Raw genomic sequence first — 25,528 nt, 5'->3', positions numbered from 1 at the left:
TGCACCCATTAACTCGTCATTTATATTAGGTATATCTCCTAATGTATGTATACATATGTAGCAAACCTGCACATTGTGCACATGTACCGTAGAACTTAAAGTATAATAATAATAAAAACAAAACAAACAAACAAACAAAAACAATGGGAAGACACAGAGAGAAGACAGTCATCTTTGAATGACCACTACTTTTTTCTTTGTTATCACATCTTTGAGCCAGGAAGCCAGCCCTCCCTTGCTAGATACAGAAATCTGCTGGTGCCTTGATCTTGGCCTTCCCAGCATGCAGAACTGTGAAAAATAAAATTCTGTGCTTTATAATCCACCTAGTTTATGGTTTGTTACAGCAGTCCAAACAGGATGAGGCAGTAACCACCATGCTCCAGCACATGCATGACTTAGAAGCTAGCATGTAGTTAGTTAAATTGTTAAATAGTTAAATTGTTTTCAGTTATGTGTTTGGGATAGGGCAAACATTGATCGACTTTAGATATTTTTCAGTTCAGTATGCACTTCTAAGGTAGTCATTAAAAACAGAAACGGAGATGGGCTCCTAAAGCAAGTCTTGGGGATATGTAATGAACACTCTAAGCCAATCTGCTTCCCTGCCCCTTGCCAGTGGCTGAGGTAGGCATACCACAGAAAGGGACTATAGCATCATCCACAACACCAGGCAAATGTTCTTTGCTGACCTTATAGTAGGGTTCCCACAACATATCTTAAAGAGGTACTGAATTGTTTGTTTGTTTATCCTTTTTCTTGCAATCATGAACAAGACTGAAATTGTGAATTACAGTTCAAAACCCAGTTACATATTCTCAGGTCTGTGTTGCAGATTCAGGATGGGGAGAGTGATGCCTTTGTATCTCTCAGGGCTAAAATTTAAGATTGCTTATGCTAAATGTGGAGTAGTAGTTCCTTTCCTTTTCCTCAATCCTTTTAAGGGGTTCATGAAGACCTTCTGCTTAGAAAATAAATTCTTATGATGCACTTACTGGTCATTAAAGTCATCATCACCAAATAAGCAATATTGCCTTGATTTCATTTGGAGGGTCATGCAACATAGGTCATGCAACTATTTTTATTTAACTAACAATAAAAAACAATATTTTTTATTGTTTTCATAAAATAACATTTCCTTAAAATTTTATCACCCACAACTTTCACGGGGTGATTGTAGCAGTGATATAAGAAATCTATACTATCCTTGGAAACTGTATCTACCAGAGTGAAACACGGAAAATGAGTGTTTGAATTTTTGAGATCTGCATGGAAGGGTTAATCTATCCACTCTTGTCTCTCCATAATAAATTAATAACAATTACTTAGAGACTGTTGATGGTAAAGATACACAGTTATGGTATAAATTAGAAAATGTACAAAAAGTAGCCTAAACATAATCAGTAAGAGTAATAACTGTACTCTATTGCATATTAGGATTGGCGGCATTTTATCTTAATTGTCTACATATTTGCCTCCCTCTTGACCCAGACTATGAGCTACTTGAGGACATGAGCAATCTCCTACTTACTGCTGTCTTCTAATTACCTACCACACTTAACTGTGGTTGGAATATTTGCATCCTTGCAAAACTCATATGTGAAATCCTAATCCCTTACTGTGGTAGGTAGTTAGAAGACAATAAATGTTTGTTGAATTATAAGAGTAAATAAATGAGCAAATAATAAGGTCACATTTATTTTATTATAAAGAGAAGGAAGATCAAAAAATGTCTAAACTTTTTTCATTTTAAAGAAAAACTGTAATTTTGAACATCTGACATTCTAAATATTTTAAAAATCTGTTTATTTCATTTAGCAGATGTAGCATTCCTATAACTCACTAAACTTTTTCCTGATTGGACCAGTTATAGTATTTGTTCTAAAAGAAAGTCAGGTGTTTTGGTGAAGATGAAGGACTATTTTAAATTGGACCCACTGATTAATCCACCCTTTTTCAAATGCTGTCTCTCGTCATCTTTCATTTCATAAAATCTTACATACAATGTGTATTATTTACTTCAGAAGAGGAACAAACAGAAAAAAAAAATAAGATTTCTACTAAAAATATGTCCCTCTGGGTTGGGTGCAGTGGCTCACATGTGTAACCCGTGCACTTCAAGAGGCTGAGGCAGCAGGATCATCTGAGGCCAAGAGCAAGATCAGTCTGGACCATATAGCAAGACTCTGTTTCTACAAAAATAAAAATAACAATAGCCAGGCATGGTGTGTACCTATACTCAAGTTAATCAAGAGGCTTAGGTAGGAGGATCACCTGAGCCCAGGACTTGAAGCTGCAATGAGTCAAGATCACATTACTGTACTCCAGTCTGGCCAACAGAGCAAGACCATGCCTCTACAAAAGTGTCGTCCCAGGGATACCATATCACTGACATCGGAATCCTTGAAGGAGACATAATCAATAAATAATAACCTATGACTGTAAAGCAGAGGACTAGAAGCCCACTGATAACTCATCCATGACATTTCTATGTTTAGCCATCTATTTACTGTCTCTCTCTCTCTCTTTCTCTCTCTCTCTCTCTGTCTTTCTCCCTCCTCAGATAGCCTCTATCTCTCAGGTCTTCCACCAGGGACCAGAAACCTTCATAAAACACTCACACAGACAACACTGAAATGAAAGTCATATTTCAGTATTTTTTACACAAAGATAGTCCTAGCAATATATGTATATGCATATGTAATTTTCATTTTTCCCCTTTCTGCCTGCCCAACCTGAACACCCTGCACCACATTGTTTGCATATCCTGGTCAGGCTGTAAAACTAATAAAACCTAATTTGTATCCAACTTACTTAGTATATTGTAATAATAGAAATTTTCAATAGCATAAACACTTTGTTCATCCTATCTTTTCCTTTATAAAAGATTATTAAAGAAGGGCAACAGGGATATGAGGACATAAGTCCTCATAGATGTTGAGGACATCTTACTTGAGTATATCCTCTTTTAAAAACACAGCTACAAATACTGATCCAGATTTTTTAGACTTGCCTATGTTTAGCAATCAAGAAAATATTAAAAACATGGCCGTTTAAATTCTTACAATGTATTTAAGGGAGACACATTTGTATTTTATTTCCATAGCACTGCCATGGAAAATAGCTGATATTACCATCTTACCAAAGCGAAGTTTAAATTTGAACTTAAGGGTACCAGGCACTGTGAAGGAAAACTTTATTTTGCTTGACAACAGTCTACATGTTAGTTGCATGATAGACAAAGTTATGCAGAAAAACTCCTCTTGGTTCATTGCAACTAAAATGGTAGGATTAATGATAGAAAGAAAATTGTGGTTTTTAATGCAATACAGAACTGTCAGGAAAGTTAGATAATTCCTTGGGGATTATGAGAAATCAAAATTTCAGTAAGGTAAATATGTCCTGGAACATGGTGGTTATCTACTGAAAGCTGGTATGCAAGGAGTAGAGTTTAATGGGCCACAGGAGGCACAGAAGCAGCCAGGGATGGATATAACCCTGTTCATGCTTTCTCTAGCATTTGTCTCTGTAAAATGGACCACACAGTGAGAGAGTATAGGGACATATCAGTAATCAGTCTGACGACTGACTTCTCAGTAGCCACAGGACAATGGAATGGTATCTTCAAGACACTGAGAAAAATTAAAAACACAACCTAAAACTGTATATCCAATTTAACTAACTTCTAAGAATGAAAATTTTAACTAAGTGATAACTGTGTATTTATTACCAATAGGCTTTCACTTAATAAATGTTTAAAGACTGTATTTAAGGAAGAAGTAAAATAATCCTACAAGAGAAAACATTCTGAAAATCAAGAAGAAACGAGGAGCACCAAATGTAGACATACCTGCAAAGATAAATAAAAGTGATTACACAAAATAATAAAAAACAATGTCTAATTTGTGGAGTAAAAAATATGAAACATTTATCTCAATAACCATCACATACAAATCAGGAGTGGTAGTAACTGCGGTGAGAACCAAAACCAGCTTGGACAACAAGGACCAAAACCACCTACCCTACCCAATCCACTGTTTACAGTAACACGATTTATCTGTTTTACTGTCTTCAGTAGGGTCCAGGAGATTCTTGCCAAGGACAGTAACTTTACTGTTCATTATAGGAACTTCCCAAAAGAACTGTTAACTTGTTCAACTGAAGCATCAACAGTTTACTACCTAATACTACTGAACTCCTGTCCTCAAAATCCTTGCCTGGTATTTCTGCCTCTTCCAAACTATTATATCCTGATTCTTGCCCAGTCCTAATCAAGTCCCCAAACTGAAAAATTCATCTTAGACCAAACTCCAAATTAACAAAATCTGGTGTAGCTTTTCTTCCTCCAATTTACTATTAAATCTGTCAAGGTAAAATTTTCCATCACCACAGAAAGCAAATAAACTCAGCTCTGTTTTCTCAACATAGTGTCATGGTGTCTTAGAAGCTAGCATTTAGTTAGTTAAATTGTTCTCAGTTATGTATTTGGGATAGGGCAAACGTTGATTGGCTTTAGATATTTTTAAGTTCAGTGCACTTCTAAAGTAGTCATTAAAAACAGAAACTGATGTACAGTCTAAATTAGTAGAAAAGAAAAATGGAATAAGAAGACAAGCTAAATGAATGCAAGAAAGGAAACCAAAGCAACAGGAAAATGAGTACAAAACATGTAACAGAATAGAATCCAAAATATCCATGCAAACAATCAATGTACTAGATTAAATTCCACAGTGAAAATACAATGATTTCTTTGGAATTTTTTAAATGCTACTCATGTTCCTTTCTAGAGAGACAACTATAACATACACAGACACACATACTAACATCACTGTACACATACAAACAAGGACATAAGAAAGTTGAAAGTAAAAGAATGGAAAGAAAGCCAGACAAAACCAAAATTACTTGATGTTGCTACATTAACATTAGGCATAATATACTTTGAGGCTAAAACAAAAGATTAGTAACAATAAAGAATATTACATTTCTGAAATTGTCTGCATCAACTAACATAATTTTAAATGACATAAAGCTTTCAACAGACCAACAAGGTGAAATTTGCAAATATATGTATCCTCTTTTAAAATAATTTAATGCAACTGTCTCAGAAATTGATATATCACAAAGACAATATCAGACAAGATACAGATGCTGTGCACAACTGCAAAAGTTGATGTAATAGGAACATAAATACACTACTGCAAGAACATGCATTCTTTGAATAAAGAATATTTGAAAAAACTAAATATCTGAAGCATATGAAGCAATTATTAAATTTCCAACAATCTCATTCTTTATTCAAAACACAATTAACTTACAAATCTATAACTGCATTTTAAAAACTCATATATATATATATGAAAATTTAAAAATTGCTTCTATATAATCTATGCTTTAAAAGAAGAAAACAATAGATATTTTAAAAATCTTAAACTGGACAAAAAATAAAATACCACAATATCAAAACTGGCAGGGTGCATCTAAAACAGAATATCTATAAAGAAATTATTAAGTTTATATGAACAATTTAAAAATAAAACAATTAAAATAACATTCAACTTCAGAAGTTAGAAAGTACTTCATAACAGAAGAGAACAAAGGACATAATGAATGTAAAAAATAAATTAAAAAATACATATATATAGAGAGAGAAGCTAGCCATGTGGTGAATGAGTTGTGCTTTGTGGAAAATTATTCATAATTTCTGCTTTGAATAATTCCCTCCTGGCTATTTAATTCCAATTCTATCGAAGCTCAGCATCTTTCATTGCCTTTGAACTATTTTACAACTCAGTAAGGTATAAATGATTTATATCAAATAAAAATAATTATTGTCTATAGACATATAAATAATGTCCAGTGGAAGTTTGATTGACTTCTCTCCCTCACTGTGGAAGAGGCCATTTTTGCCTCCATTTGCATATTTATTTCTATATTCCCAATCTATAACTGTGTCTGTTCTTTGAATTGTTATTAAACTGGTTATAACATCTGATTGACCCCTTTATTAATAAGTTAAATAAAACATTTAATACATGTTTACTTAACATTTGCAGATAAGTCATAATTTTACCTTTTAAAAACATTACTCTTTAACAGTCATAACAGAGCCAAAATTTGTTTCTTTGAAAGAACAATGAATAAACCAAACTATAGGCAAGACCGAGAAAATAGAAAAGCAAAGCAAAATGAAGAGGAGTGAACACAAAACAATATTAGCAATAAGACAAAAGACATAAAGATGCAGCAGAAATTAAAACCTATTAAGGACACATCATGAAAACACTAATGACAATAAAACTGAAAACTTCAAAAAAATGCCTAGAAAACATAAAATGAATAATTGTCTTTAAAAGTGGGCTCATAAATGGATGCTAAAAAAATTGGGTGATAGACTGTCACAGAACAAGATTTGCATGTTTTTAAAGTATATCCCCCAAAATCACATTGATTACAGTGTAGAAAAACAAAGCACATTCACAACAGAGAAATCTGGTGGATAGTCATCAAACTCATGTCATGGATAGTGCAAGAAAGTGGCATTATAAGCAATCAGAAATACTTATCACAAAAGCATTCTGGACAATATATTTAAGCAGGACCTAATTATGAAGAAATATTAAGATGAATTAATATTGAGAGACAGTCTATAGAGTGGTCAGGAATTGTTCAAAATATCAATGTCATGAAAGGTAAGAAAAGACAAGGAGACTCTTCCACACTAAAGAAGACGAAAGAGTTACAATAATCAAATGCAATATAAAATTTATAATTTTTTATTAGGTCAAAAAGATGAAAAAATGATTTAAAAACATTTGGGGATGATGGGAAACACTGGGTAAGAGTTTCATATTAATGTTCAATTCATTTCATATGATAGTGGTACTGATGTTCCATGGGAAATATCCTTGTTCTTAAACAACACACAGTGGGTACAAAGTGTCATAATGTTGGCAGCTTACTTTTAAATCTAAAAGAAAAGAATAACAAAGATATTTTCCCTAAGGGGAAAATGCCTCTTAGCAAAATGAAAATGAAGGAAAGTACTTCAAATGATAAAGTAAATTGAAGAAAAACAAAACATAAACCTTCATCAACCATCATACTCAATATTGACATGTTAACAGCAAACCCTTTAGTCTCAATGGCTGCAGGCGGAACAATTTCAGCAAGAAAGTTAATAATGATAGATTTTGGTTATAACACAAAGAATAAAATAAATATTATTAATTTTTACTAATATAAATGACAGAAGGAAGAAATGAAAAAAGAAAGGACAGACAAACCTTCTTGCTGAAGAATTCCAAATAATATATGCAAATAATATATGCAAATAATATATGCTCCCTTTAGCATATATATATCCAAATATATCCAAATAATATATGCTCCCTTTAGAAGGTGGAGCGTAATCAGTTATCTCCTTGAGTGTGGGCTAGAGTTAGCTACATATTTACAAATAATAAAATATTAAAGGAAAATATATTACCTTACCAGAGCAGAAAACCAGCAGACACCACCATACATAAGTGATCAAAGCTAACATCACCACTAATAAGTAAGGCTGGCTGTATGTACCTCCTGATACGATAAGAGCATATCACCTATTTGGAATTCTTCCCCAAAACTTATAATCTCAGTGTAAGCATGACAAAACGTGTGAACAATATAAACTGGGGGGATTTTCTACAAAATACCTGACCAGTACTATTCAAAACTGTCTAGTCACGAGACACAAGGAAAGAGAAACAGTCACAGATTCTAGGGGACTAATGAGACATTACAACTAAATGCAATGAGTTTAATCTGAAAAAGATCCTGAAACAAAAAAGGGTGATAAACTGGAAAGACTGCTGACATCCAAATAAGACCTGTAGTTTAGTTAATAATACTGTATGAATGTTGATTCTCAGTTATGCAAATATGCCAAAGTTATGTAGGATGCTAACACTGCAGGAACCTGAGTTAAAAGTATACAAAACTCTCTGTACTATCTTTACAACATCTTGTAAATCTGAAGTTATTCCAAATCTTAAAGTTTAAGTTAAAACAAAGAATAAAAGCAGGAAGAAGACAAAGGTATATACTGATTCAATCAACAACCTAATAAGAGACAGAAAAAGAACAGTGAAAGACTCAAAAGACAAAAATATTTCTTCTCACAAACAATATCATCTTTTGCATAATAAAATATAATTTCTACAACTGTCAAAATAAATGAAAAAGCTTAATAAGCTTTCTAGACATAAGATCAATACTAAAAAATCAATTACATTTCTAAACACCAGCAATATACAGTTAGAAATGTAGTGTCAAAGAAAGATTTTAGCAATAGCCTATAAGGAATCTAGAACTAACTCTAAATAATGGATTATTCATAATAACATCATTATGAATAAAATTTTAAAAGCATATAAACATTAAAGAAGACTCCAATAAATGGAGCAATGTAAATAAAGCTCTCAAGGACCGAGTCATTATTACTGTGATGTCAGTTCTCTGCAAAATGATCTATACATTCAATGTTCTTACAATAAAAATGACAATAGTAGTTTTCAATGAACTTTACAACCTATTTCTCAAGGTTGAAAAGGTTGAAACCAGTAGCTTTCAATGAACTCTACAACTTATTTTTATACTAAAAAGCAAAACGCCAGAATGCTTCAAAATGGGAATAAAATAAGGTGAGATTTGCTCATCACAAAGCTTCTAGAATGCTACAGCAGTTAAGACGGTGTCATTCAATTAAGAAAAACAAAACTGAGTAGCAGAAGAAACAGAGCAGACTACATATAGAAACCCAATCTGCAAGCTAGCTGGCTTTACACTTCATTGGGGAAAAGAATGACTATTCAATAAATGCCAAACCCTGGTTGGCATACTATTGGATACCCTCCTGGAAAACCTCATACCACAAACATAAATAGATTCCAGATAAATAATGAAAAATTAAAGGCAAAATTTAAATAGACAAACAGATCAATAAAAAGGAGCAAAAGACATGAGCGGGCATGATAAAAAGGTAATATGAATGGCCAATAGTATAAATACAAAAATTTCTCAACCTTATTAGTAATCAGAAAAACAAAATAAAACCAATGAGAAGGTACAATTTCACACTTACCCATACTACATTTTTTTTAAAAGACAGATCAGAAGTTGGTGAAAATGCTGTGCAACAAAAATTTGCATATATTGTTGGGAAATGTATAAACTGATCCCTTTGAAAAAACAATTTAACTCTACCCATTAAAGCTGAAAATATAAATGTCTTAAAACACTGAAACCATTCTCAGAAAGTATCAAAGTTTTCTTCCTCTTTTGCATAAGGAGAACTGGAAACAAGTCAAATGTTCATCAAAGCAGAAGACACAAAAAAGGTTATTTCTATGATGAAATATTATACATCAAAGACAACAAATGATCTAATAAGCTATCTGCCTCAATATGAACTAATTTTAAAAGCATAATTTTTTTAGTTTTGCTTGTTCTGAAATATACGTTAAATCATAAAAGAAAGCACACAGTATTACTCCATTGATACCTATTTCAGAACAGCCAAGGAATTAACTATTTTTGTAAGATCACACATAGAGAAATATGTACTTCTTATAAAATTACAGAGAAAATTAGGAGAATGAGTAACAAAATTTAGGACAATGATTATATTTGTAGTGACAAGAAGGTGTAATGAGGGAAGAATGTGGGTAGTGGGTGTCACATGGCTCTCTTGGTGTTGACCTGTGGGAATTGGAACTCTAGGAAAAAGCACAAGAAAGTGCTAATAATACTCCAGTGACTGCTACTTTTGTAATGAAGTCCTTTGTCTCTGACCCAGAAGTCTCCTGTCTTCCATTAGCATCCACAAAAGGGATAGGATTACTTACCACTTTGCAAGTAGGGCAAAATCTTACAAACCTTGTAATTTTTGACAAGATTATGTTTACATAAAAAAAAGACAAGAGGTGCAGTACAGCATGATGAAAACCTGACTAAACAGGTGTTAGGAAAAATGGGTTTAGCATTTGTTTAGGTACAAAATCTGAATGAGATCTAGGGCATCTGCTGTATTCCTCTGGTCGTCTTCTAAAGATAATTAGGGTAGCTTCTAGTTCTCAAAGTCTAAAATTATAGATGTAAGGAAAAGAACAACATGAAATGTACAGTCACAGAAAGAACAAACGTGAAGAATATGTAACCATGTAAATGTTAAAGACAAAAACTGTGATGAAAGCAAGTACAAAGTTTATTTCATTTGTACTGAAATATTTATTTGTAATATACCATGAGATGAAAATTCTCTTTTAACTTGTATATCAAAGAGAAAATAAAAAATCCAGTGAAGAAGTTCAAGTAAAATATTTTCATGTTATACAAATGTCATTGAAGTGAAAAATCTTCAGTAAGACCACCCAACCTTGACAAGTGTATTCATATGGGATTTACAGAGTAATATTTGTGTGACATACAGTAGGTGGTCTTTTGCGTGGGTGAAATACTCCAGCTGACTTTGGTTCATGAATGCTTCTAGGATAATTATGATGAATTCCTACCTGGCAAGGCATAACGTTAGCCTAAATATCTAATGCTGCTTTCTGAACTGTATGTCTTCTTTGTGATATAATATTCAAACTTCTTAGTCCTGTGAATGTGTATGTATCCAGGTAATATGTACCCGTGGATAGAGCTTTTTCTTTTAGTAGCTTATCATTTATTTTATTGATTTGACTATGAGGAAGGTCAAATAGAAGATTTTCAGCACTAACCGCAACTTAGGTTTTCTAGCACAACTATATTCCTTTATACAGCTTTGCATTCTCTATTCCCTATTTTAAATGGTTTTATTCCATATATGCTTTTTTACCACAAATTATATTAAATCATTTTAGAGTAGGTAGAAAATAGTGACTATGTACGCACAATGTGTCTTCTGATTTTAAATTAAGACTTCAAATAAAACATAGCTTCAGTGAGGCTGGAAATTTCTTAGATCATCAGACAAATAAAACAAAAGATGTAACAAAATCAGATCATCAAAATTAAGCAATTTGAAAGACTTTAACAGTTGTTACATTGTTGGAATTTCAAGTATGATAACTTACTTGCATATGTCATCTTCTGGGTCTTCAAGCCCAAATCTTTCATCAAACGTAAGTTGTATCCATACATTTTCCTCTACTGCTACTAATCTCCATACCAAGACCGTATTTCTTGGATAAGTATGAGGAAACCTTGGGCTGTGAATACTTCCATTCGTAGACACAGTAATAATTCTCTCATGCTGAGGATCTTGTACGCCTAAAGCAAAAACATAGACACAGGCATACATTTAGAGCACAGATTTCTAAAATTATAGTTATCAAAACAAATGTTTATTATTTGCACTTTACCTCAGACAAGTGCTGAGTGTGTTTTATATGATATACACCAAATACCAATCTTACCAGAACTGATCCGGAAAAAAGATTATTTTATCATTATTGAATAAAAACCTGTGTCATATTTATACTTGAAAGAACATAGCAAATTACTCTTTCAAGGAATTTAATTACTGAAATGTCAACTATAAACTCTTTTGAAGTCCTAAAATCACAATAAAGCTGAGTTAAGATTCAAATTTCTGAGAAGTTCTCAAATACGAGACATTTTAGAATAAAAATAAACTAGATATAATTCTATTTTAAAAAACACAAATAATGATTTTAATTCCCTAACTTAAAAATAAGAGCTGCAGAGCTACAGTCAACTAATTATTCAAAGATTTGCATTAATTTTATATATGGAAAAATAAGAAGGGTATTAAGATAGTTGAGGAAAATGAAATGTGAGGATAAAAGAGGCAGAAGTGGATTAGTAGAAAAGACTGTTTTCAGCTTTTCTCACTGATCTTTGAAATGTCAATTAGCATACCATACCACACACCATTTATAGCTTCTAACCTCTTTTTATTACCATTGCTTTAGAAACTGAGCTGGCAAAAGGTTCTCAATAACAACTCATTATTTGGACCCATAACTTCTGGGGGAAAAAAATGGCATGCAATACAAGCTCAGAGCTTCACATGAACTGGAATCACTAAATAACCTCAAATCTTGAATGACTCTGAAAAGTAAAGCAAGATCAAAATAATGATCTCAGCTTCTTGTTATAAGGGATCTATTAGCAGTACATGAAAATATTAAAATCCAAAAAATGTTGCAGGACGTCTCAATGCATGAATACACAAATATGAATTTTAAATCTCCAAGGGCAGAGTATAGTACAAAACGGCTTCCAAGTTTACTAGGCAAGGTATCTTTTCACATTTATGAAATGCTAAAACATACTGTTAATAATATGTCTCTACCTTTTTATTGGGATGTTGGGGAGAGAATTGAGGGAAAGGGCAAGCTGGCAATGCTGAGAAAATAAGTATTCCTATACTCAACCAGTTAAGATTTAATAATGAGATGAAACCCACAATTGATAAGTTATAAAATAAGCACTCATTAAACCACTACAAAAAAATGTAAGAACTAGGCTAGTTATAGGCTCCAGGCCATAAAAATCCATTTAAGGATGCTAACTTCCAATGAGAAAGAAAAAACTTTTAAATATCCCATATTGAATTTCTAATATTATTTTATTTTTTAAAAAGTAAAAGCCTTAGACTGGACCTTGAACACATGAAGTGATGTGCATGGTAGGATATCTGACAATTTTTTAGTGCAACTTTTATATACTCATAATATCACAACAGTCTTTAGCAATGCCTCATTGGTTTTCATAATTTGGAGATACGCTGCACAACACTGAACACTGTATTTGCAGTAAGATCATGGAGAGATTACCATTACTTTATAAGCACCATTTTTCATTAATTTGCCCCTCAACATCCACTCTCTTATATACACTTAATTACTCTCCAAAATAAGATATTGTATTCACTGCCTTTGGATATGTGCCATCAAGCTGTGTAATGGAGTTTACTAAGCCCTATGAAATCATAATATTTTAGATTAAACCCTACATTTTTCTTCTTTCTTCCTTTTGTCTTTGTATTATAGTTTTCTGCCGCTTCCTCTTCTCCATTTATTTCACTTCCAAAAACCTAAGTCCCTTTCCACCAACCTATTCTCTCTCTACTCAGTATCTTAAAAGTCTGTGTCTTCTTTTATCTTCGCACCAGTGATCTCACTTCCTTTATGATACTATGGCAGAATTCTAAAATGATCTCCCCCTGTCCCTCATCCTTTCATAATCCTCTCCTTGAGTGTGTCAAATCTAATGGGATATTACTCCCATGATTAGGTTAGATGACTTCAAGTTATCATATCTGGGTGGGTCTAACTTTATCAAGTTAGAGCCCACAAGTTAAACTGGGTCCTTCCTAAACCCAAAGAAATTTCAAACTGTGAGAGATACTTCAACAGGAGGGTGATTCTTTATTGCTGGCTTTGAAAAATGCAGAAAGTCATGTGCCAGTGGATGTGGGAAGCCTCTAGAAGCTGAGAACAGTCTAAGGATGATAACCAGCAAGGAAACGAACACCTCAGTTCTAAAAGATTGAGGACCCTGGTCAGCATGGAAGCAGACTGTTCTCCACAGCCTCCAGAAAGGAGTCTAGTCTGGGGGACACCTTTATCTGAACTTTCTAAGACTCTGAACAAGAATCCAGTCACAGGGTGCCTGGAATTGTAACTGACAGAGCTGAAGTTGATAAAGGATACTTTAAACTGCTAAATGTGTAGAAATTTCTTACATAATATTAGAAAACTGATACACCTTCTATCGCACACAAAGCTGTTTGAATTATGGGTATTTCTTTTTGCTCACAATTGTCAGCACTAATTACAGTAACTGCAGCTACTTTTCATTTAGTATTTATGTTAATCAAAATATGTTAACATTATTTCACATTAATAAGATATAATTTAAGAACATTGCTCTAAGAAACTTCCTGAAAGACACAATGTCAAGGGTCATGTATTAGTTAGACTATGATTAAGGTTAAAGAACAACCTCTTTAATCCTAAATTACCCCAAATAATTGTAACGTTTTATTTATGAGATATAATTAAATAACTGAATGCCTACATTCTTCTCAGTGCTTAAATTTTTCCTCAGCAGTAAGCACCCTATACAGAACATGTTTCCTCTTAATAGATGCTAATATTTGATACTTATATTGGCTGTAATAATATATATAAAATAATCAACACCTTTTCTATGCATATTATTCAGCACCAGTGTATCTCCTAAATATAGAAGGAATTATAAAGTGAGAGGAATTCTCCACGTAGACAAATTTTATTAAGAAAATAGGCCAGGCATGGCGGCTCACGCCTGTAATCCCAGCACTTTGGGAGGCCAAGACGGGCGGATCAGAAGGTCAGGAGATTGAGACCACCCTGGCTAACACGGCGAAACCCCGTCTCTACTAAAAATACAAAAACTAGCCGGGCGCGGTGGTGGGCACCTGTAATCCCAGCTACACGGGAGGCTGAGGCAGGAGAATGTTGTGAACCCGGGAGGTGGAGCTTGCAGTGAGTGCAGAGCGCGCCACTGTGCTCCAGCCTGGGCGACAGAGCGAGACTCTGTCTCAAAAAAAAAAAAAGAAAAAGAAAAAGAAAAAGAAAATAATGCTCGGCCCAGGCACTGTGGCTCCTGTCTGTAATCCCAGCATTTTGGGAGATAGAGGCAGGTGGATCCCTTAAGCTTAGGAGTTTGAGACCAGCCTGGGCAACATGGTGAAACCTTGTCACTAGAAAAAAATACAAAAATTAGCTGGACATGGCGGCATGTGCCTTCAGTCCCAGCTACTTGGGAAGCTGAAGTGGAAGGATCACTTAAGCCCAGGAGGCTGAGGCTGCAGTGAGCTGTAATGGCACCACTGCACTACAGCCTTGATGACAGAGCAAGACCTTGCCTCAAAAATTAAAAAAACAAAACAAAACAAAATAAAACAAACAAAAAAAACATTAAAAAGAAAGTAATGATCATAAACTCTTGAAACTTAAATTCATTAACTATTTTCAAATATTTCTTTTAAAAATGAGTTTCTCCCTATTGTCCGAAGTTTCTTCCAATAATGTACATATTTCAGAGGTACTTATAGTAATTTATATCAATAGTCCTTCTCATCTTGGCAACTAGTATTTTCGGTGAATTATTTTTTTCCAATCAGATTTATTAAAATCTAGCCTCTACCTTATTTTGCTTCAAAACAAATGCCTTTTATCCAAGGCACTCATTACAGTGTTTGGCATATAATCGAGAAAACTACATGGCTATTAAAAGATCTGAATTCTATTTTTATATCTTCAGTCATAAAGCGCATGGCTAAAATATATATACTTAAGTTTGTGTTTACATCCTTTTTTTCCTTTATAATTCACTATTCAATTAGACTATAATTAAACGTAATTTAAAGACTGAAAATCTGGGCCTTATTTGTGGTTAAAAAAAAATGTAAATTTTCTTTTAAGTTAAATTGCTGCTCCCAAAAAAATCACCTTGAAATGCAAGGAGGTTTGCCACCAAACACTTAAGATTTGCAGATGACTGTCAAAGTTTTATGTAAACCTCACTTAAGCAACTAGGCCTATAATCAGAAGAAGAAAGAAAAGGAAGCAACAAACATTAAGTTTACAAAATTAAGACTCTGTGCTTATATTCTGTTGTTTTAACAGTCATTTTTTTGAACATATAACTTTACTAGTATTTTAGGGATGAGAAAAGTACCCACTTGAGAATATTTTATTGAACATTTGCTTTTCCTATATCCAACAGACAGTATACTCAAATTACCAAAAAACTCCACAAATGTTTATAGTCAAATCACTAAAATATTTATCACATGATCCTTGCATACTTGTATACTTTAACAAGAATCAATCTTGTACATCTTAGATAATGAGCTTGACACGAAAAATGAAAATATGTATAAAGGCTACATTTTAAAAATTATAATTATAGACAAATTCAGATTACCATACACAACCACTCTTAAGGTAGAGGTACTGAAAACTAGAATGAATAAAAAATTTAAAAAAGGAAGAGAGAGAATAATAACATAAATACTGTAAACTTGTTGACTATATATGTAAATATACAATTCAGTCATATAGAATCACTATGTATCTGTAAGTAGCCAGTTTAGCACTTAAAATCAACACAATTCTATAGTGTTTACCATGCATCACATACTCTTGATTTCTTTAAAGAAATATTTATTATGGGTGAACGAAGGTGGTAGTGAGAGAATCATAAAATGCAATCCAAATTATAATCCTTCAAAATGCTACATTATTAATAAAGATAACACTAATGAGGAAGTTTCTGTATAATATACAACTCCTAAAAAATCATCTATGTCTTTATGCTAATGTTTTACGTTGATTTTAGCAGAAATGTCAGATTAAAATTAGGTAAAAAGAATTAGGTCTCTAATCTTGGTTTAGTTTGGCAGTTGTAGATTCTGCTCCTCTGTTTCACGTAGGCAAGACTGTATCAACGTGTCACCAGTAAACAGATCTGCCTCACGGATGTCCTGTGACATTTTGGATGTATTTGCTTGCGAATATGTGTTATTTTCAAACTATGTAAAAATGAATTTCTCTTAGAGTGAGATGCATGTATTTCCCATTCTTACTCCATAAACTGATAATACACACATTCACCCATTTAATTTGTGTTTTGCTATGCTCACTGTTTTTTTCACCTGTGATAACTTTTCTATATCCTAATGTTGCTAGTTTGTGGATATAGCTATTTCTGCATCTGCTTTCAATCTCCTTAAATCTCAACTAACAAAATTCATTTTTAACAACTGTTAGTTAAAATCATTGACATATACATATATAGTTTCACTGACTCCATGAGCTGGTGTGTTTTTGCCTAGGAAATCCAGAGTAATTTCATCCTCATCTTATTTGATTTTGTAGAGAGAAGGTATACTTGAGGTCCACAAAGCAAACAAATCTCTCTCCATCAATTTCAAACTATATAGATTTATTCCATTTGCAAGCTTAATATTTTAAATTCTATTAATATAAAAGTATGATGATGGACTAGAGGGAAAACCGACTTTAGTTTCTGCTTTATCATCATTTCCTGTATCTTTAAGACAATAGCAAAACAGAACAACCAACAAAGCTAGTGTTGGTTACCTCCAACTATTTACCAATTACACAAATAAATATTCCTTAAGGAAAAGTAAAAAAAAGTGATTGCTATACTCAGTAAATCACGGAACTACTCCAGTTATTTAGAATATGTCCAGCTGAGGCTTCTGAGCTTATCCCAGAAGACAGTTAATCATTTTATTCCTGAAGGAAATAAATAACCAAAAATTATATATTGAGAACCTATTACGTTTCAAGTACTTCCACAGGTGCTTAAAAACGAAGCCCTGTCCTCTTCATGCGATAACCTCTAGGGTTGTAATTTGATTTCATTCCTAGACCAGCTATACTAGTAAATGAGCCAGTTTCAGATGTTACCTCTTTTGGAAGGCAACAGTTGATCCCTGGTGTACATTTCCTTTTGGAGTGAATATTTTAATCATAATGTATGGATTCACTTTTCTACCACACTACAATTCCTAGAAGGTCAGCTGCATTTACTGAAGCCCATAACTTGTTCCTGGCACATGGCACCACCTAATACCTATTGATACTCTAGAGAAACTTGACATTATACAAATGTGGCAGAAAACAATTTTACGTATTACTTTAACAATTCATGCTTCACTCCTGAACTTCCAGACACTGTATATGATAAAGATAATATGATTTACAATTTATAGACCCTAATAAAGTTCCTTAGTCTACATTTGATGTGTTACTCAAAGCTCATCCGTAATAATCTACAAACATATTTCAGCAGAAAGTGTAGGACTTAGAGTACGCATTATTGAGATTTGCCATTTGCTTCATATACCTACTTATTTTGAAAATATAACACATTTTATAATGTACCACACCTTGCGAATGCCACAGTTATAGTCATTATTTTATCTAAACTGTAAAATATGACCCATTTGATAATAAAATCTGTTATTTTAGGCAAGTCACTTGATATCTGAGGGTTTTTTTTTTTATAAACTGGAGATAATCACAGGTTGATTTAAAGTTCAAATGGAATTATATTTGTATAAAATATTTACAAATCAGTATATAAGTAAATGGAAAAACACTGGCCATCATATTCTGTTTAATTCAAATGGAATGAGAGAGAAAATTTACCCAAAATACTAGATTTCCTGATGTCATCAGAAAGAAGACATACGTAAGATATAACACATCATTGGTCATCTGTATAAACCTTCTGATTTTACAAACATCAAATTGATTAAGCAAGAAGCAGTGGTTTTTAGATAATGATTTCAAATTTCTGATTTCCTTCTACAACTTAATTAAAGAAGGAGGAAAAGGAGCAACTTTGTAGAAATTTTATCATTTCTTTGACTTGATGCTGTCTTTAAAAAATACTTTGAGGTTCTCATGAATCTACTAAGAAGTACAGGAACTCAACCATTAGCCTGTTGTCTATGAACTCTGGTAAGAAATGGGGGCTTGTATTCAGGAAGTACACAGCAAAGCTTCCATATGCAATGAAGGAATGTTACTATAGCCAGCATCTTCTCACCATCCCTCAACACCACTATGAAGTAGCCACTGAATAAAGGTTGAACTGACCCTAGCCAGAAGTATTCCTGGAAAATCAATATAAGCCCATTTCCCTCACTGTGTGACTCACTCAGATAGGCCAATCAGAGTAAATAAAATGGCTTTTTTCCAAAAGTTGGGGACAAGACAATTTCGGGTATACAAGTGAGATTTCGAACTCCTGCAGCCATTTAGCCAGCATAATGGAGTCTAGTCTAATGAAAAAGTTGATGCACAAAAGTGGGCAGATATGCGGTAGTACTGATAAATGGAGCTAGATCCCATCTCAAATCACACAATAAAATCACTGCAACTCTAGGTTTCTCAGTGTTGTGAATAAATAAGCAACTTTTATTATTAAGCCAGTAAGAGTTAGAACTTTCTATACTTACAGCCAAAATAATTATATAGTGAATATATGTTTGGGTTTACCTGGAATAGACTTATTTAAGTCTGTTATGCTGCTGCGATTATTATTACGAGTGCCACTATTTCTGCCCTTGAAAATATCCCAGTTTGCATCATAAAAGGCTCAGCAGAGAGGATCTAAAAAATTTTTCTGGCACTGAAGCATGTGACATAGAAATGCTAATGATTTGACAACATGGTAATTTTGCCTTCAGGTAATGGTAAAAATAATCTTATTTTTGTTCTATACAATGGGATATGACATTTTAAAATGAAGGCTCAATTATGGAAGAAAAATAAGCAATAATCTTCTTACTTATTATGAAACAGGATAAATGGCCAAGTATATAAACACAGAATCTCCTCAAAGCCTTTATTACATACCAATTAGTATTGAATATAAATTGCATACACACACAATTACACACCCCACTTAGTGAAACATGCTTAGGCAATACTATAATTTTTTTATTCTGTTAAATTGTACAATAAAGAGGCCAAAACCAGAATGTGGGAGAAAAAAATTACGAGTAATTCATATTACAAAAGAAGCATTCACCTTAAAGGTTCACTATCGATTTTTTAAATATGTAATCAACTCTCTTATTGAATTAAAATTATTATTCAATATAGAAAGTTCACATAAAATACTAGGTACCCTAAAATATCTGAAGCAGAATAATACATTTATATCTAATAATACTGTTGTGGCAAAAACTGGCTAATGTTGTTAACCACAAATTCACATTATATATCCTTTAAACAAACAACTTTGAGGAAAATATTTTCAATAAAGAATTTCACATGTTTTGGAGACTAAGCATCTGTTAATTTTCTACCTGTGTTGGACATATAATTTACAATATTCAGAGCAGAATTTACAAGCAATTTAAAATATGGAAAGTAGCTACCTATTACTTTGTGAGCATACAACACCTAGATAAACTACTGACATTCTGACAGAAGGATGTTTAAAATTTACCAATGAAAGTAACAACAAAAAGATAACCAAAAAAAAATTTACTATTTCATATAAAAAATTCAAATAAGCCCATCAGTTTATGCTTTCAATGAATATTTAAAAGATACTTCAAATTCTGTTAAGCTCTGAATTGAGCAAAACAAATGAATTTTTAAAAATAAGAAAATAGAAACATATTCATTTTAGTCTTACTATATTCGGATTAATATATTAATGCTGAAAATGAGACTTTACTGCTTCCCATTACGTTTAGCATTTTAGCTTCAAAAGTGAATGTATATAATGTATATCTGATGAACTTATGATTTTCTTACAAATGCTAATTGAGGGCAAGAAAAATACTAAATTAGGTCACTTCTATACAAACCATGTCCTTCTACCTTATGTGATTAAATAATGCCAATAAGTGATAAAGTGTTTACAATTCCATACATAATATTTGAAATTTAGAAGTTATATTTGTAGCAAGATGTTTGGTTTCAGCAGCAATTCCACATAACTCTACCAGGTATAAATAAAGGGCAATTATCCTGGGACATGATACTTAGTCCCTCATAGGCTAAGTTAAACAAAATATGCTCATGAACAACCTATCCATTCAGCCCTGCTAGAAAAATTCCTCCCTACCCCACAATCCTGACCTGGAACAATTTTTGTCAAGTCGGGAACAATTTTTGTCAATCTTAAAGTGATGCAAAAATACAAAAAATAGAAACATCAGGTTTTTAAAGAAATTAAAACCATAAAGTAATAAGAAAACTTGGCTAGTTTGTGGGAAGAAGGGTTGCTTAAATTTTATTTCTCAAAGCAAAGACATTTTTAATACCAATGGGAATACCCAATTGTGCTGTTATTCCACTGCAGTGCACATTATTTTTATCATCTAGCTGATCTATAAAAAAAAAGAGTGAAAAGCTTAAACATGAAGATTTTAAGTATCCTTTATTCTAGAATTGGCTTGACTATAACAACTAGCAGTATTCTTCAGCAACAGCTAGCTTTATGACAACAGCTTTAAAATTGATCTGAAGATCAAGGGAAAGGGGGACTAAAAGAGGAGTTGAAACAGAATGGAATAGATTCGAGAAGACATATGCTTTTATTCAAAATAGGGACTGAACTGACTTTATGAGGTTCATCAGAAGTTCTATTAGCAAGGTGAGATTATTCTCTAACACCCCATTATCACTAGGTCCTTCAACATTATTGAAAAATACCTACTTCCTTGACTTCTGATCTCAGGGCCAACTTTGAAGAGTTATCTGTCACACTGGACATTGTCAGATGCCACAAGAAGATTTGAGTGTCCTCCTTTATGGCATTTGCACTGTTTATGTGAGTGTAATCCCCTACCCAGCAAATGGAGCAGCTGCATTCACTACCTTTGAGCAAATGAACTGACATGTTGGAAAACCATTTCCTTGACAATTCTTTTCCATGAAATCTAATTCTGTAACTGAAAACTCTCCACTATGTTCCTTATAAATCCATCCATCCCTCTAAAAGAAATGTACCACTACCTAAAGAAAGAAAGCAAAGATATGGACAAACACCTGACACGGGGTGCAGAGGAGAAAACTAATCGGAAAAAAAATGCACAAATCATACTTATTTAATTGCAGCAATAGTAATAGTACTAATTATCTTGACAAATGTCTTTTACTTCTTTTCTCAAGTGTAGATATGGCTTTTTAAAGAAAGATATGCATAATGCATAATGTAAGACTTAAAATATGAAACTATTTAAAATACATGAATTAAATGTAAAGATCCATCACTGCACAACCACATAAACCATCAAAGCATTTCTTTTATAGCAGTTATCATACTGCAACATTTGATCATAGTGAAATGTAAACCAAGGCAATTTCAAGATTTTTGAGGGAGAAGCAAAATACCAATTTTAAAAAGAACTGATATAATTATTACTGGTCAATTAAGAAGAAACTTATTTAGTTCTTTCTGCCCAATTGAAATAATTATAAACAGACAATGAAAAAATATAAGAAACAACAGAATAATAAATTCAACTTTGAGAAACATACTTCTACTCTTTCCAAATCATGGTAATAAAAATAATTTGCCAGGAAAAATTATCTCTAACATGTCAGAGAATATACAGAAGTGGGAATGTAGACATTTTTGCAGTTTAAAGATTATTAGGAATATACAGTAAGAGGGCATTGGAATGACTACATGGAAACTTATTAAGTGCAAAGACAGAAAGTACTCCCATTATGAAAGGAAGGCATTCACGTCCACACTTGCTGATGTTGAAGAATCGGATAAGAGCATTATACTTCCTAAACAAATCCTCTTGCTCTAATATGGTTCAGTGTATCAACTTTAATTACATGAAAGTACAACAGAGTTTCTGATAAGCAAAGTTTAAAAATTCAGAGTAAATAAAAATATACGTTTTGCTTACCTTTTAAATGTTCTTTCTCCTCTTTTCTATGCCAGTCCAGATGCTTGGATATAGTTCCTCCCTGCCAGTAGATGGAGATAGTAAAATTGAGTCTTTTGGTGACCTCAAATCCTAATCTAGGTGGTTCAGAATCTTCAATTTCAGATTTTGCAAGTTAAAAAAATCTGAATGATTGGAAAGACACATAAGCTTGTAAAAATGACTATCCGAGTCAGTCAAATGAACTTTTATTCATGGACATTTGTACTAATCTTTAAGGGAGTGGGTCTTGGCTGGCATAGAAAAAAATAAAAGAAAGAGCATTATTTGGTAGGATTTATTCCCTTGACTCTTCATTCTTCCCAGATCTTGCTCATTAACTCAACTAATAGCTATTGAGTATCTACTCAAAATTGCAGGTTACTAGCCAGATACTTTCATATACATTATCTTTTAATGCTTTAAATAACCCTGCAAAGTAGCAATTATTATCCCTTAACATCTTGTCCCAGAAACTACATATTTAAAAGTTCCATATGGTAAGGTGACTCTTGCTTGCCAAGGTTTTGTAGTCCTCCTGATGGTGAGTTAAAGACTTCTCAGATTTAGGCAGAATAAGTTTCTTCTTGCTATTGATAAAGGGACCCTGCGGTTAGAAACTCATTGGCTACTGTAAAAATTGGTTTTCTTTTCTTTTTTTCTTTTTTTTTTTTTTTTGAGACGGAGTCTCACTCTGTCGCCCAGGCTGGAGTGCAGTGGCCGGATCTCAGCTCACTGCAAGCTCCGCCTCCCGGTTTACGCCATTCTCCTGCCTCAGCCTCCCGAGTAGCTGGGACTACAGGCGCCCCCCACCTCGCATGGCTAGTTTTTTGTATTTTTTAGTAGAGACGGTGTTTCACCATGTTAGCCAGGATGGTTTCGATCTCCTGACCTCGTGATCCGCCCGTCTCGGCCTCCCAAAGTGCTGGGATTAAAGGCTTGAGCCACCGCGCCCGGCCGGTTTTGTTTTCTTTTGTTTCAAATTAATGCAAGTCCTCCAGTAGCTTTCCAGGAAGAAATTTTAAAAGCAAAGGTGCAACCATTTTATAGAAATAAAATAAATCTTCTTAAATAAAACAGGATTCCTGAATACAGCCGCACAGAAGTGTTTGAGAATTGCACACTTAAGATCAAATTAATAGGGAAGAATATTAAAATTGTGATTGCTGATAATGACTTACAGAAATAATAAATTATTTTCATTTTCAAAGCTAATAGAAAGGCATGAGGTACCTCGAAGATGATAAAGAGAATAAACTGAAGAACATTCAAAACTGAATTGAACATTGATGAAACTACAAAATAATTCTTCCATTTTCTCACTCAGTTTAGTAAACCCATTGAATTTTAATTCAATGAAATCTATCTCTTATCCTTATCACAGGCAAAGTCAAAGTTTTAATATTGCTTGTTGTCATGGTCTGTGAGTTGATTTCCACACAACACACTTTGGAAAAATGGACATTACACAAGTAATCCATAAAACACTAATGCTAATTTCTTTAAGAGTGATATGATAAAAATAAAACTACTCTATTTTATAGAGTCACCTTATTCACTTTGCCCAAATGAATACAAACGTATTTATATCTCTCTTTTTTTTATTTTTGTTTTTATTTTTTGGTCACCCAGGCTGGAGTACAGTGGCACGATCTCTGCTCACTGCAACCTCTGCCGCCCAGGTTCAAGCGATTCTCCTGCCTCAGCCTCCAGAGTAACTGGTACTGGCACCTGCCACCGTGGTGCAGGCTAATTTTTGTAGTTTTAGTAGAGACGGGGTTTCACTATCTTGGCCAGGCTGGTCTTGAACTCCTGACCTCATGATTCATCCACCTCAGCCTCCCAAAGTACTTGGATTACAGGCGTGAGTCACTGTGCCCAGCCTATATATCCCTTTATAGTTCTTACAATGATTTTCCGATTACAAAAAACCTTCTCATACATAAGATTTTACCAGCTAAAACAACAAAGAAAAACTAACTGTATCATGCACACTTAATTCTTATGAAAACAGAAGTAGTTGTCACAATAAATAGGGGTCATCCTACAATATCTTATCTAAACCAATACATTTTTGAGAGTAAAAGAGAGTGATGTTATTAACTATGTCAGGGTAACAGGCCTAAACTGTGAATATCCTCAGAAAATTGGACACCATATTTTTCCTAATGACAACATAAACCTTCAATACAAATCTTTTGCGTCTAAATACTATTTTCTTTCCACTACATTACACTATTCCAGGAAATTTTTCAACCTGGATGTTTGTGTGATTAATTCACAAGTGTATATTTTCCTATTGCCTCTTTATTCAACTCAGCCCACTGAGTGTAACTTTTTCTTTGCTTTCATAAACTTGGCAATAGCTGTTATATTTACAGTACATTATCTCAAGATAGGTAAAACAACAAAAACAGTAACAATGCTAATAACTTTAATAACTAATATGATCCTAATAATGGTTTGACTGCTTTTCAATGGGTTATTTGTAGGATGTTTCTAATATTACCAATGAAGTAGGAGACAACTTTATCAATTATTACTGATTTGTTGCATTCTGGCTTCACTCCACTGCTTGAATCAGAAGGGTTAACATTAATTCTACTTCAAACTGTAAATATACTTCCCGAATTTGATGCTCCTTAAAAAGTGGTAAATTCTATATTAATTTACAGAAGATCATAGATTATTTCAAACGTTTTTTACTGATTAGGGTTAAAAATATGAAAAAATGAATCTGTATTAAAGCAAACATTTCAAATCCCTCACAATGAATTCAAGTCTCACATATATATTCATTTAATTATTTGATTACTTAGTTTTTAAAGTATCTGTGCAAAATTTAATTAACAAAATCACTTTTTTTTGCCAAAGCTTCTGTTTGTTTCTTGTTTTGTTGTTGCTGTTGTTGTTTTGGTTTGGTTTGGTTTAGTTCATTTGTTTGTTTAACTATTGTATCTCCTAAAGCATAGTACAGTGCCTCACACATAATAGACACTTAATAAATATTTGCTGACTGGCTAAACTGCCTGAGAAAAAAGT

General features: G+C 33.1%; 1 protein-coding gene across 1 annotated transcript in view; it reads right to left on the bottom strand.

Moving 5' to 3' along the window:
• PDGFC (platelet derived growth factor C) overlaps window positions 1–25,528 on the bottom strand; it is a 216,685-nt gene that overhangs the window by 84,100 nt on the left and 107,057 nt on the right. The window contains exon 2 of the mRNA XM_011959725.1: window positions 11,103–11,298. Within this exon, the coding sequence (XP_011815115.1) occupies window positions 11,103–11,298 (196 nt within the window). The remainder of the gene's footprint in view (window positions 1–11,102; window positions 11,299–25,528) is intronic.

This window comes from Colobus angolensis, unplaced genomic scaffold, assembly GCF_000951035.1.
Source record: "Colobus angolensis palliatus isolate OR3802 unplaced genomic scaffold, Cang.pa_1.0 Scaffold5, whole genome shotgun sequence".
NCBI classification, from domain to species: Eukaryota; Metazoa; Chordata; class Mammalia; order Primates; family Cercopithecidae; genus Colobus; species Colobus angolensis.
Note: the sequence above shows the minus strand (reverse complement) of the source record. Positions and strands in the feature narration are given on the sequence as shown.